The sequence below is a fragment of the Belonocnema kinseyi genome, chromosome 9 (genome assembly GCF_010883055.1).
Source record: "Belonocnema kinseyi isolate 2016_QV_RU_SX_M_011 chromosome 9, B_treatae_v1, whole genome shotgun sequence".
Classification (NCBI taxonomy): Eukaryota; Metazoa; Arthropoda; class Insecta; order Hymenoptera; family Cynipidae; genus Belonocnema; species Belonocnema kinseyi.
The window spans coordinates 87,875,693-87,887,760 of NC_046665.1; the positions used below are offsets into that span (position 1 = coordinate 87,875,693).

The following is a 12,068-nucleotide window of genomic DNA, read 5'->3' on the forward strand; positions in this document are numbered from 1 at the left end:
GCCTCCTTAGTCTTCCACACGTAGTCTCTGTCCAGTCCTTCGATGAAGTCTTTTTCTTTGCCTGCCTCTATCCATGTCTCCAAAATTATTATTATGTCGAATTTCTCCAAAAAATCCGAAACACCTTTCATCTTCCTTCCTCCTACAATGTTCCACATAACTCCTCTAATGGCTCCTTCGTCTTCCTCGAAAAAACCAAGTTTCTATCTCCTTCCTTTCTTCATTCCACACAAAATCGGTATTTTCTATTCTCCATCGCATGTAGCTTGTACTAGCTTCTAGCCCCCTATCCTTGGCCTCTCTGATCTGACTTTCGATCCAATCCTGAATCTGCTTTTCCTTATCTGTAAAATCATCTTCCACCTTGATCCTGGTTCCTCTCAATTTATGCTTATTAGCCATAAGGTTCCTCTTATTGTCCCACGTCTTAAGTTTTATTAAAGTTCCTCCTGCAATGCCCTTCATTTTCTGTATCAACATTCTTACTCCTGTGATATCTTCGATGGTGTTGCTGATCTCCTTGTCCAGGAGTTTTCCTCGAGACCTGAAGCCTCTCAATATGACCCAGTTCTTCCTTTTCCTCCTTTCTTCCTTTTCCAAAATCAGCTCCCCATCTAGAAGAAAATCGGGCTTTTGTTTATCCCCGACCCCATCAGTCTTTCTTCTATTTGAAATTTCCCCACTCTGCTCTCCCTCATTATTCCCCTTCTCTTGCCCCACTTGTGCGGATATATCTCTTGTTTCCCTCTGACTCACACTTTTTCCTCACTATTGTCCTCACTATTTTTTCTTTCATCACTTCCCACTGACTTCTCGACCGCACTTTCCACTTTCCTTGTTAGCCTTTCTGAAACATCTGCCAATTCCCTCCATCCCTGTTCTACGATTTGGATTTCTTGTTCCGCCTGTATTAGTTCTAGATCCACTCTTCTCTTGTCCTCTAAATTCTTAAGTCTCTTATTTAAATCCTCCAGTTCCGGTTTGATCTTTTTTTCCCACCACCTCGCCATTTTCCTTTCTATCATGGTTTCTAAATATGACTCACTCAGCTTCACTTAATTTTTCTTCAATTCTCTTTTTCTCTCCGCTCTCCTTCGCTATTTCTTCTCCCCCCGTATCATTGAATCCACTGCCCTCCTTGTTTTGCGTTTTTCTCACTTCTCACACTACTGGTGAGCGAACTAACACCTCTCTTTTTTTGAAACGGTCCTGCTCGTTTGGATATTCCCCTATTGTTGGTTCTGGCCCCTTTTGCTTTTCTAGGAACTCCTCCATCATCTTTGCACTTTTCTTGTTCTCCATCTTAATTGCCAAGTTTTTTTTCGGTCGCCCCCTTGACTTCTTTTTATCCCCTAGATGCGCTTCTTTTACCTCTTGATCGGTTTCTCCATTTTCATTTTCCTGTTCCCACAGTTATACATCGCCGTTGTTCTTGTTGGCTGCTATTACTCCTGATGTAAAATTTTGCGATTCTGCCATATTCGAATCAAAAATTTCCCGCGGGACAACTTCCATTTTGTGTTACGCGGACTACACTCTACTGTCCCCTGCTGCCACCCCGGCACTTGCTATTTGTCTAAGACAGTTTGTTTTCTAACCTCTACAACACACTGGATGCCCGAATACTTCCGAAGACTTTCCAAGCTTTTCACTGCGTTCCCATTTGAGATAACACTCACGAGTACACTTTCCCTGACTGCCTACCAGTAATTTCGGTAGCTGGTCCTGCCCGATCCCAAATTGCTGTTTTTTGCTTAAATTTCACCCCGCTTGTCCCGACACGTGCTCTCAGATACCCGCCCAAACTGGAAATCGGTTAAGTAAATATTATATAATTTTTAAAAAATTTTCAGTGTACAACAAAAATTTGTTATGATGTGATATTTATGTTTACTGTGATAAATATTTGTTTGCCACCATAAGTAAATAATTATGCAGCTGCTAGTATGTACATTTAAAAGCAATTCCACATTTTTCTACTTTCCGAATTTTCCCTCTCCGTAAATTTACTCATTCCTAATTGTCCATCCTCCTAATTTTAACGCTTCCGAATTTTTAACCATACAGCTTCTTTAGGTTCCGAATAAAAACCTTTCAGAGTTTTAGATTTCCGATTTATTCCTCTTTCCGACTTTTTGCTATTCTTAGGTTTTATCATTATGTATTATAACCAGTACAATGCATCTCCCCTACTTTTTTGTTTTCTTACGATCCGGAGGCGAATTATCGGTCAAACTAATCCAACAGATTGCGCCACAAAAAGTAGATCTGACTTTTTCATTGAATTACATTAAGAAAAAGCAAAGTAATTAAAAACTTGATGCTGTTTGCAAATTAAAAAAAATATTTAAAAAAATAAGAGTAACTATTACTATTTTTTTTTAAAGTCATGAAAGTCTTTAGTTTAATATGAAAAAATTTAATTTTGAGATACATTTTGAAAGCCGTTCGAAATTCATATTTCTATGATTTATTTTGCTGATATTATTGATTTTATTATTTGTTCTTGTTAAAAAAAATATTTATTGTTAAAATATTTAAGGTAGTAAATAAAAAAATTAATAATATTTAAGACCTCAATTACAGAAATATTTAAAACATATACATGATCAGAAGAAATAATAAAAAATATATCATTTATATCCAATATAAATACAATAAAAATTAAAATATGTAAGAGTACAACTTAAGTCGCAAAGTAAAGAATCTTTGTACCTTTAAAATCTTAACAAATTCAAGTTTTGAAGACAATATTTTTTTAAAGTAATGATGATTGTAATTAAAATGTTTAAGGGAATAATTTGGTAAAAAGTCAATGACAAGACTAATAAATCAGAAAATGTATTTATTAATATTTCATATAATGTATATATTTATTTAAAGTGATCCGAAAATCATATATACAATTTATACAGTTCACTCATTTATTTGTTGCTTAATCTTGAAAGATTTTTTCTTGCTGCATTCAACCCCTAATAATTTTATAAAAATTTTAATTTAAAGGAGATTTTGAATTAAAAAGTTAATTATATTATTGCAAACCTCATTTTTAAAATGAACCGACTATAAACTATTAAACTCTATAAACAAACGTACCGTACTTATGACGCACAGTGGAGGAAATTCACTTTTTTCGTTTAGATTGACGTTCCGAACTTTTGTCTCCTCTATTTGTTTATTAATCATTTTTTCACTCAAAGTATGGAAAAACTGAAATTTTTTACATAACGGTTTTTTACGCTTTAATAAATGATCAGAAAAACTTTATATTGTCTTAAATGAATGTTTAGGGATTCATAAAATACAAATAATTTGTTTATTATTCCATTTATTTATTATAAACAAATTTGATAAACAAATTGACAAATATTCTTATTATCGGTAATTTTTTTTTTTTGCTAAAAGTGCTTCACATTAATGTAGGAATGACATTTAATAACAAAAATAATTTAAAAGTTCATAATAACTATTGCTATAAACAATTCTTGTGGCAAAATATTAGAATTTGAGATTTTTCAAATTATAATTTCCTTCAATGGCCAGAACGACTTCAGGTATTTCTTAAAATAATAAATATGTAATAATATTTGATAAAATATAAAAATTAAAATTTTTGTAAACAAAGTAGATAAACAAATTCAAAATTTTTGTCTTTTCGCATAGAATTTTTTTTGCACTGGAAATGTTTTAAGCTGTTGGACGAATGACTACTAGTCGGAAAAATATTTGAGAAATATTCAAATGTAAAGTTTTATCGAAATTTTTATTTTCTTCAACCGCTACAATGGCTGCGAATATTCCTAAACAAATGTATCTTTGATCATATTTAGTAGAATATAAAAACTTACATGTTTATAAACAATTTGCACAAACGATTTCCTAATGCTAGCAGTTTCACTTGGAAAAAGTCGGGTCTTCAATCGTGATAGATTGAAAATGAATCATAACACTGCATGCTAAGATTCATTCAATACAAAATCTTTCGACAATAGCCCACCGACTTGATCACCAAAGAAAATTCAAATTTGATAAAGCCTTAAGCTTAAATATTTTTTCACAAGAATTGTTAATAACAGTGGTTATTGTTAACTTTTTCTAATTTTTCTGTGACTAACAGTCGTTCGTCCAATAGCTTAAAACATTTCCAGTGTAAAAACAAATTCTATGCGAAAGGACCAAAATTTTTAATTTGTTTATTTAATTTGTTAAAAAAATTTAAATTGTTATATTTTACCAAATATTATTACATATTTATTATTTTAAGGAATACCTGAAGTCGTTCTGGCCATTAAAGGAAATTATAATTTTAAAAATCTCACATTCTAATATTTTGCCACAAAAATAGTTTATCACAGTGGTTATTATAAACTTTTAAATTATTTTTGTTGGTAAATCTCATTCCTTCATCATTGTACAGCACTTTTATCAAAAAAAATTATTTTACCGATAATAATAAGACTATTTGTCAAGTTTTTCATAAAATTGGTTTATAACAAATAAATGGAATAATAAACAAATTATTTGTATCCTATGAGTCCCTACATTCATTTAAGACAAAATAACGTTTTTCTGATCAGTTATTAAAGCGTAAAAAATTGTTATGTACAAAATTTTAGTTTTTCCATACTTTGAGTGGAAAAATTATTAATAAAAAAATGAGAAGACAAAAGTTGGGTGAGTCAAGATCTATAAAATTTAATGATCTTCAATTAAAAACAAAAAATTAAAAAACGCAGGAAAATTAAAGGCTCTAGACATTTTTTAATGAAAAAATTGCATTTCCTCCAACTGTGCGTCGTTTATACAGTACGTTTGTTTATAGAGTTTAATGGCTTATAGCAGACATATAGTCTGTTTACTTTAGAAATGAGGTTTGCAATAATATAATTAAATATTTAATTCAAAATATCCTTTAAATTTAAATTTTTAATAAAATTATTAGAGTTGAATGCAGCGAGAAAAAAGCTTTCAAGATTAAGCAACAAATAAATGATTTAACTGTACAAATATTATATATAAAGTTCGGTTTCAATTTAAATAAATATATAAATTATATTAAATAATATTAAATCAATTCTCTCATTTATCAGTCTTGTCATTGACTTTTTACCAAATTATTCCCTCAAACATTTTAATTAAAATTACCATTACTTTTTAAAAATATTTCCTTCAAAGCTTGTAATTGTTAAGATTTGAAAGGTACAAATATTATTCACTTTGCAACTAAAGTTGTAGTCTTATATATTTTAATTATTATTGTATTTACATTGGATATAAGTGATATATTTTTTTATTAATTCTTCTGATCATGTATATGTTTTAAATATATTTTCATTGAGGTGTTAAATATTATTAATTTTTTCATTAGCTACATTAAATATTTTAACAATAAATAATTTGTTTTAACTAGAACAAATAATAAAATCCATAATATCAGCAAAATAAATCAGAGAAATATGAAATTCGAACGGCATTCAAAATTTATCTCAAAATTAAATTTTATTCTAATTAAACTATACATACTTTCATAAATTTTTTCAAATTAATTAGTAATAGTTACTCTTATTTTTTCATATATTTTTTTTCGTTTATTTGCAAACAGCATCAAGTTTTAAATTATTTTTGCTATTTCTTAATGCAATTCAATGAAAAAGTCAGACCTACTTTTTGTGGCGCCATCTATTTGATTAGTTTGACCGACATTTCCCCTCCGGATCGTAAGAAAGCTACTACTATATACACATGTGAGGAATTTTATTAAAGATGCGCAAGCTCACCATGGTAATAACAGTTTTTATGGCTTCAGCAGTAGCTTCTTCGTTAGAGGGTGTCTCGACAAGAGTGCTTCCCAAATATTTGAGGGTGAACCTCGCCTCTGAAGCGTCATCAGATTCTTCATGTCCTAAGCCTGAGACAGCGCTTCCTTCATGCGCCAAAGCCCATTCCTCGCATAACTCTGAGAATTTTTTAAAGCAATTTAATCCATATGAAAAAAATTAACTGAAATATTCAAAAAAACTGAATTATAGTTTAATAGATCGATATTTTAATTTCTGTAAATCGATACAAAAAAAAGTGTCGAAAAAGCGCAATCAAGAACGTAGTACGAACTATGTTTGTACTACATTTCTAATGAGTTCAGTTGCAATTAAGAATAATATATTTTCAAATAAGAAAGATGACTTTTCTACCATAAAAGAAGAATTTTAATTTAAAAGAACGAATTTTTACAATACAGTTAAATTTGTTACATAAAAAGAAGCCTTTAACAAAACAGTTTGTGAATAGTAATTTTCAACAAAAGAGATAAATTTTGAACAAACTAGTTAAAATTTGGACTAAACAGTTGAATCTTGAAGCAAAAAAGACGAAAATTACATAAAACAGTTGAATTTTTAACCAAGAAAGTTGACTTTTCTTCCGTAAAAGATGAATTTGAATTCCAAAAGAACGATATTTCGAAAAAAAAACAGTTAAATTTTTCCAAATAGTTGAATTTTAAAATAAAAAACGTAAGTTTTCAACCAAAAATAAAATCTTGAATGTTTTAAATAAAACAATTAATTTTCAGTACAGAAAACGAATTTTTAAGAAAATAGTTCAATTCTATATTTTTAAAATTAAAATTATAATATAATACAATATTATACATTATAATATATTACAATATAATAATATAATGATATAATTATATTTTTGAAATTTAGTTCTAAATTATAAAGGATACATTTTCAGCTAGAAATAAAATGGAAGTTACATTTACAAATGAAGAAAATTAGTTTTTATTTTCGAAGAACGAATTTTCCACACAGTAGATCAAGTTTTAACCAAGTAGTTAAATTGATTAAAAAATAAACTTTTTCGGTTGAGAGTTAACCTGTTTTGTTGAAAATTCAACTATTATTTTAAAAATTAGTTTTTTTGTAAATTCATTATTTTAGTTAAAAATTAGGTTCTTTGCTTGCAAATTTAACGATTTTGTTTAAAATTAATTTTCTTGACTGAAAATATAGCTTTTTCATTTTTGTTAGAAAATTTATCTTTCTTCGTTGAAAATTTCCTTCTCGTTTTTTTGAGTTACATTTACAAATGAAGAAAATTAGTTTTTAGTTTCGAAGAACGAATTTTCCACACAGTAGATCAAGTTTTAACCAAGTAGTTAAATTGATTAAAAAATAAACATTTTTGGTTGATAATTAACGTGTTTTGTTGAAAATTCAACTATTATTTTAAAAATTAGTTTTTTTGTAAATTCATTATTTTAGTTAAAAATTAGGTTCTTTGCTTAAAAATTTAACGATTTTGTTTAAAATTAATTTTCTTGACTGAAAATATAGCTTTTTCATTTTTGTTAGAAAATTTATCTTTGTTCGTTGAAAATTTTCTTCTCGTCTTTTTGGGTTGAAAATTCAATTATTTTCGTAAAGAATACATATTTTTGGGTTTGAAATTCGACTTCTTGTTTCAAAATTCCTCTTTTTGGTTTAGAAATTAGTCTGTTTTGTTTAAGGATTCCGACAATTTTGTTGAAAATTCGTACTTTTTGGTTTAATTTAACTGTTTTTCATTAAAAATTAAAATATTTTTTGGTAGAAAGATGAACTACACTCAAACTTGGATTTAAGCCCGGTTTTGTTTCTGACCTTATGCTGAAATCCAGGCTCTCGAAAACAAAAACACTGACTGTGAAATTGCGCAATGTAACGCAACGTGACATAGTTATCCAGTTAGGTCGTTAGGGGAAGGCTCAAATCAAGTTTTTTCTTATTCAAATTAGAGTGTAATAAACTTTTTTTGAGAATTTATTTTTTATCGAAAATTTATCAATTCAGTTAAAAATTTAACTACAGCGAAATCTCGCCTATTTCAAGGAGAAACTTAAAGATTTGAGAATTTCAAGGCCCGACCTCTACCTTGAGTCGTCAGGTAATTTTGGCGAATCAACGTTTATTGCCTGCAACTTCGACGAGGCCGAGACAGTACAGGGACGGTGGTGGGAGGTGACGAATTGCGCAATTTGAAATAGCCGAGTATCAGGGATATAAAATAGATGTGACTTAAAAAAGGCGAGAGTTTACTGTAGTTCATTGGAAATTCCATTTTTCTTGTCTGAAAATTAATTTTTTGAACTCACTGACCCCCTCACCCCACCACCATACTAACTTCATTTTTTGCGTAACCCATTAAATTGCTAACACAGTTTATGGATGGCACCTGAGGGCTTAGGGAATTCAGAAATGTTGTCATTAGGAGACCATTATTACAGTCATCACTTCTCATTCTTCGGTTTCAGGAGGACAAAAAATAACTGGCCATATTAAAGATAAAGCTAAGTAAAATCATGTAAGGCTCACAAAAACATGTTTATGCATTTATACGTTTTCCTTTTATGTGTCTAGCTTTGTAATTTCGCAAATACGCTTCGTGAAAGTATATGGCTGTACATGATGAAAATAATAATACCCTACTACCCGGGAACCGAAGTAACATTCCGCAGATGTGTACCTAGTCGTGAACTAAGCCAAGCTTACCTTCCCTCATCCATCTACCTTTCAAGTTAATTCTCTCTTCCTCGAAATTCCTTCACATTTTCCATCTATCTTACTCCTTTCACTTCCAAAAAAGAAGAGTTTTCTACAAAACAGTTGAATTTGTAAACTGAAAATAGCAGTTTCCAACCAAATTATTGAATTTTTGACTAAACTGTTGGTTTTGAAAGCAAAAAAAAAACTAAATAAATTTTCTACAAAACAGCACAGAAGAAACTGAGGGTACAAAGTGTTGCAGATAATCGATCGGATAGGGTAAACGCGAGGTGGGTACACTAATTTTGGTAAACTTATCGTGCATGTTTTAATTTTTTAATTTTTATTAAAACTATTAATCTTTAGTTCATAAACAAACAAAAAATTCTTTTATTCCTCTCTTTTCCCCTTTTTATTTTTTCCCACTTTAATGCGAACTGAATAAACATATTATAACTCATTGAGGAAATCCAACTATTTTGGTTAAAAAGTATACCAAACTCTCGCTGTCAGTCGCCCGCTAACGGCAATTTTAGAACTGCAGGCTGACGCAGTTTCTCAGGGGAGCAGGGCGAGAGCGGTCTTGAATGTATCACGTATTTTATGAATGGCCTCTTATATTTTTGTTTTGAATTTCAACTATTTGAATAGAACTTTCATCTATTTAGTTGAAAATTAATTTTTTATTAAAAACTCATATTTTCAGGTTGCAAATTAAACTGTTTTGTAGAAAATTCACCTTTTTGGATCGAATATTCAAGTACTTTGGTAGAAAAAATCACTATTTCGTTAATAAATAACTTTCTTGTTGAACATTTATATTTTCGGGTGGCAAATCAGTTGAACATTCAACTATTTGGTTTGAAAAAAATATATTTTTCTAAAATTTATATTTTTGAGTTGAAAGTTCAACTGATTTGGAGAAAATTCGTCATTTTAAATTAAAAATCCAATAATTTGGTTGTTATCTTTTTTTCTTTCTGGACTGAAAAATCTTTCTTTTTCATAACTTTCTCTTTTTGGTTTGAAAATTCATTTCTTTTGGTAGAAATTTAGTCTTTTTGGTTAAAACTGTTAAAGATTGATTGAAAATTTCTATTTTTTTGGAGTAGGATTCAACTACTTTGTTCAAAATTCGATTTTTTGTTTGAATCACGGTTTTGAATCAGCCCGATTTTTATTTGAAATTGAAATATTTTTTCATTGAAATATCATTTTTTAGGTTTTTCGTTGGGAATTTATTCATCTTATGTGATTGAGAATTAAACTATTTCATTGAAAATTCACAGTTATGGTTGAGAATTCAACTATTTTGGTGGGTAATTCAACTATTTGGTTGAAATATTTTTTATTTTTTGGTCGTAAAATCTTTTTTGGTTCAGTTTTAATTTAAAATCTAAATGTCTTTCAAATTAAATATAAACTATTGAAACTTTTGTCTTCTTGAATATTCAAATATTTTGGTAGAAAATTAAACTATTTAGTTAAAAATAACTTTCTTTTTAAAAATTCATATATTCGGTATGAAAATGCCATGTTTTTGTAGAAAGTTCGTTTTTTGGGATGAAAATTCATCTATTTGGTAGAAATCTTTTTTCATTCTTGGCCGTAAGATTTTGGATTGAAAAATTACCTATTTTGGTGAAAAGATTCATCTATTTTGGTAGAATCTTTTATGGTTAAAAATTCTACTATTTTTTATAAAGTTAAACTGTTTTGTTTAAGGATTCAAGTGCTTAATTTAAAAATAAACAACTCTGTTAAAAAAATCGTTTTTAATTGAAGATTCATTATTTTAGTAGAAAATTCGTTTTTCTTGTAATTTGAAAATTAGTTTTTTTTCTAAAAAGTCAACTATTCTATTTTTTGTTGACAATTGTTCATTCTTAGTTAAAAAATCGACTAATTGGTTAAGGATGGTCCAAGAAATATTCTGTGTAGATAGAAAAACTATTCTAAAATGGAAAAACTGGTGTTGATATTGAATAGGAAATTGACCAGTTTCAAATGCAATATTTCACAAGGATTGCTTTACAGAAAACAGGACGTAGACTCTTGAATAAAATATTTATTGATTGTATGTGACACTATTCTGAATAATATAAAAAAAGATAAACCACTATCACCCAATATCCCCATTTTTATAATTTTTCTGTTTCCTGCCCCCCACCCCTCCTTGGTATTTGGAACCTACACCGATGGAATTTCCGGGCGCGATATTGGTTTTCCACATCCATTGGCATAAATTTACTGCACGGCAACTCAATGAGTTTCATGCAGCAGAGCTATATTTCGTTATACTAAACGAAAAATATTATTTTTGCAGTCATCAAATATATCATTTATTCCTAAAAATAGTAAATTTTCACGATTTACTGTAGAAAAAATGTTTCAACAAAGTTTGATCATTTGGAAAATACTTAAAATCTTGAATAAAATTGAAAAAAAATATTGATGCACAAATTTGAAAAATATCGTTTTAAGCATGCTTTTTTTACAAAAAACAGATATTTTGCATTTTTTGGGGCATTTTTCGGGCACAATACACGGGATAAAAATCAATAGTTATGGAGTGAGAATTATCGCTTAAGTATTCGTTGCGAATTAAATAATATTTGATTTACAAAAAGTAAATAAAAAGTAATTTTTTTTCATTTTGTTGAATACCTATCTTTTCTTATTTAAAACCCCATGTTAATCTCAAAATCCCGGGGCGCAGGTTAATGTTAATGTAAATTTGAAAAACAAAGTAGATAAATTTTAAATAAATAGTGTATTTTTTAACCAAATAGTTAAACTTTCTACCAAAAATATGAGTTTTCATCAAAAAAGTTCATTTAGAACCAAAGAATTGAATTTTCAAACAAAAATATGAATTTTCATTAAAGAAGTTACTTATGAACCAAATAGTTTAAATTTCAACTACACTTTTTTTAAACTAACAAAAAATATATTCTTAAAAGTTTTTCTACTTTAAACCAAGTAGTTGATTTTTTAAACATAAAACATGAATCCTCAACGAAACGTGCAATTGTTGATATTTCAACCAAAATGGATTAATTTTCAGTAAAATAGTTCATTGAAAACCAAGTATTTTAATTTTCAAATAAAATCTTGTTTAGACTAAAAAAAATGTAACCAAATTGGATCAATTTTCAACAAAATAGTTGAATCCTTAATCAAAACAGATACATTTTTAATAAAACAGTTCTATTTTCAACTTGAAAAGATTAATTTTCAATAAAAGATATCAATTTTCTACAAGAAATGGAAAACAACAAGATGATTTTTTAACTAAGAAGAATAATTTTCAACGAAATAAATGAAGTTCCAAGTGAAAAAAATAAATTATTAACCAAAAATAAAATAATTAAATTTTGAGTTAAAAAAATTATTATATCAATATAACAACATAGTTTAACTTAGAACCCAGCTTTTTAACCGAACGAGTTGAATTTTGAACCAAAAGTATAATCATAGAATTTTTAATTTAATAAAAAAAACTTTTAGCCAAGAATAGTTGAAATTACTCACTAGGTTCTG

At 28.5% G+C, this 12,068-nt stretch overlaps 1 protein-coding gene across 1 annotated transcript in view; it reads right to left on the reverse strand.

The window, feature by feature from the left end:
• LOC117179972 (low density lipoprotein receptor adapter protein 1-like) overlaps positions 1-12,068 on the reverse strand; it is an 88,265-nt gene that overhangs the window by 22,707 nt on the left and 53,490 nt on the right. Inside the window, exon 2 of the mRNA XM_033372236.1 lies at positions 5,778-5,956. Within this exon, the coding sequence (XP_033228127.1) occupies positions 5,778-5,956 (179 nt within the window). The remainder of the gene's footprint in view (positions 1-5,777; positions 5,957-12,068) is intronic.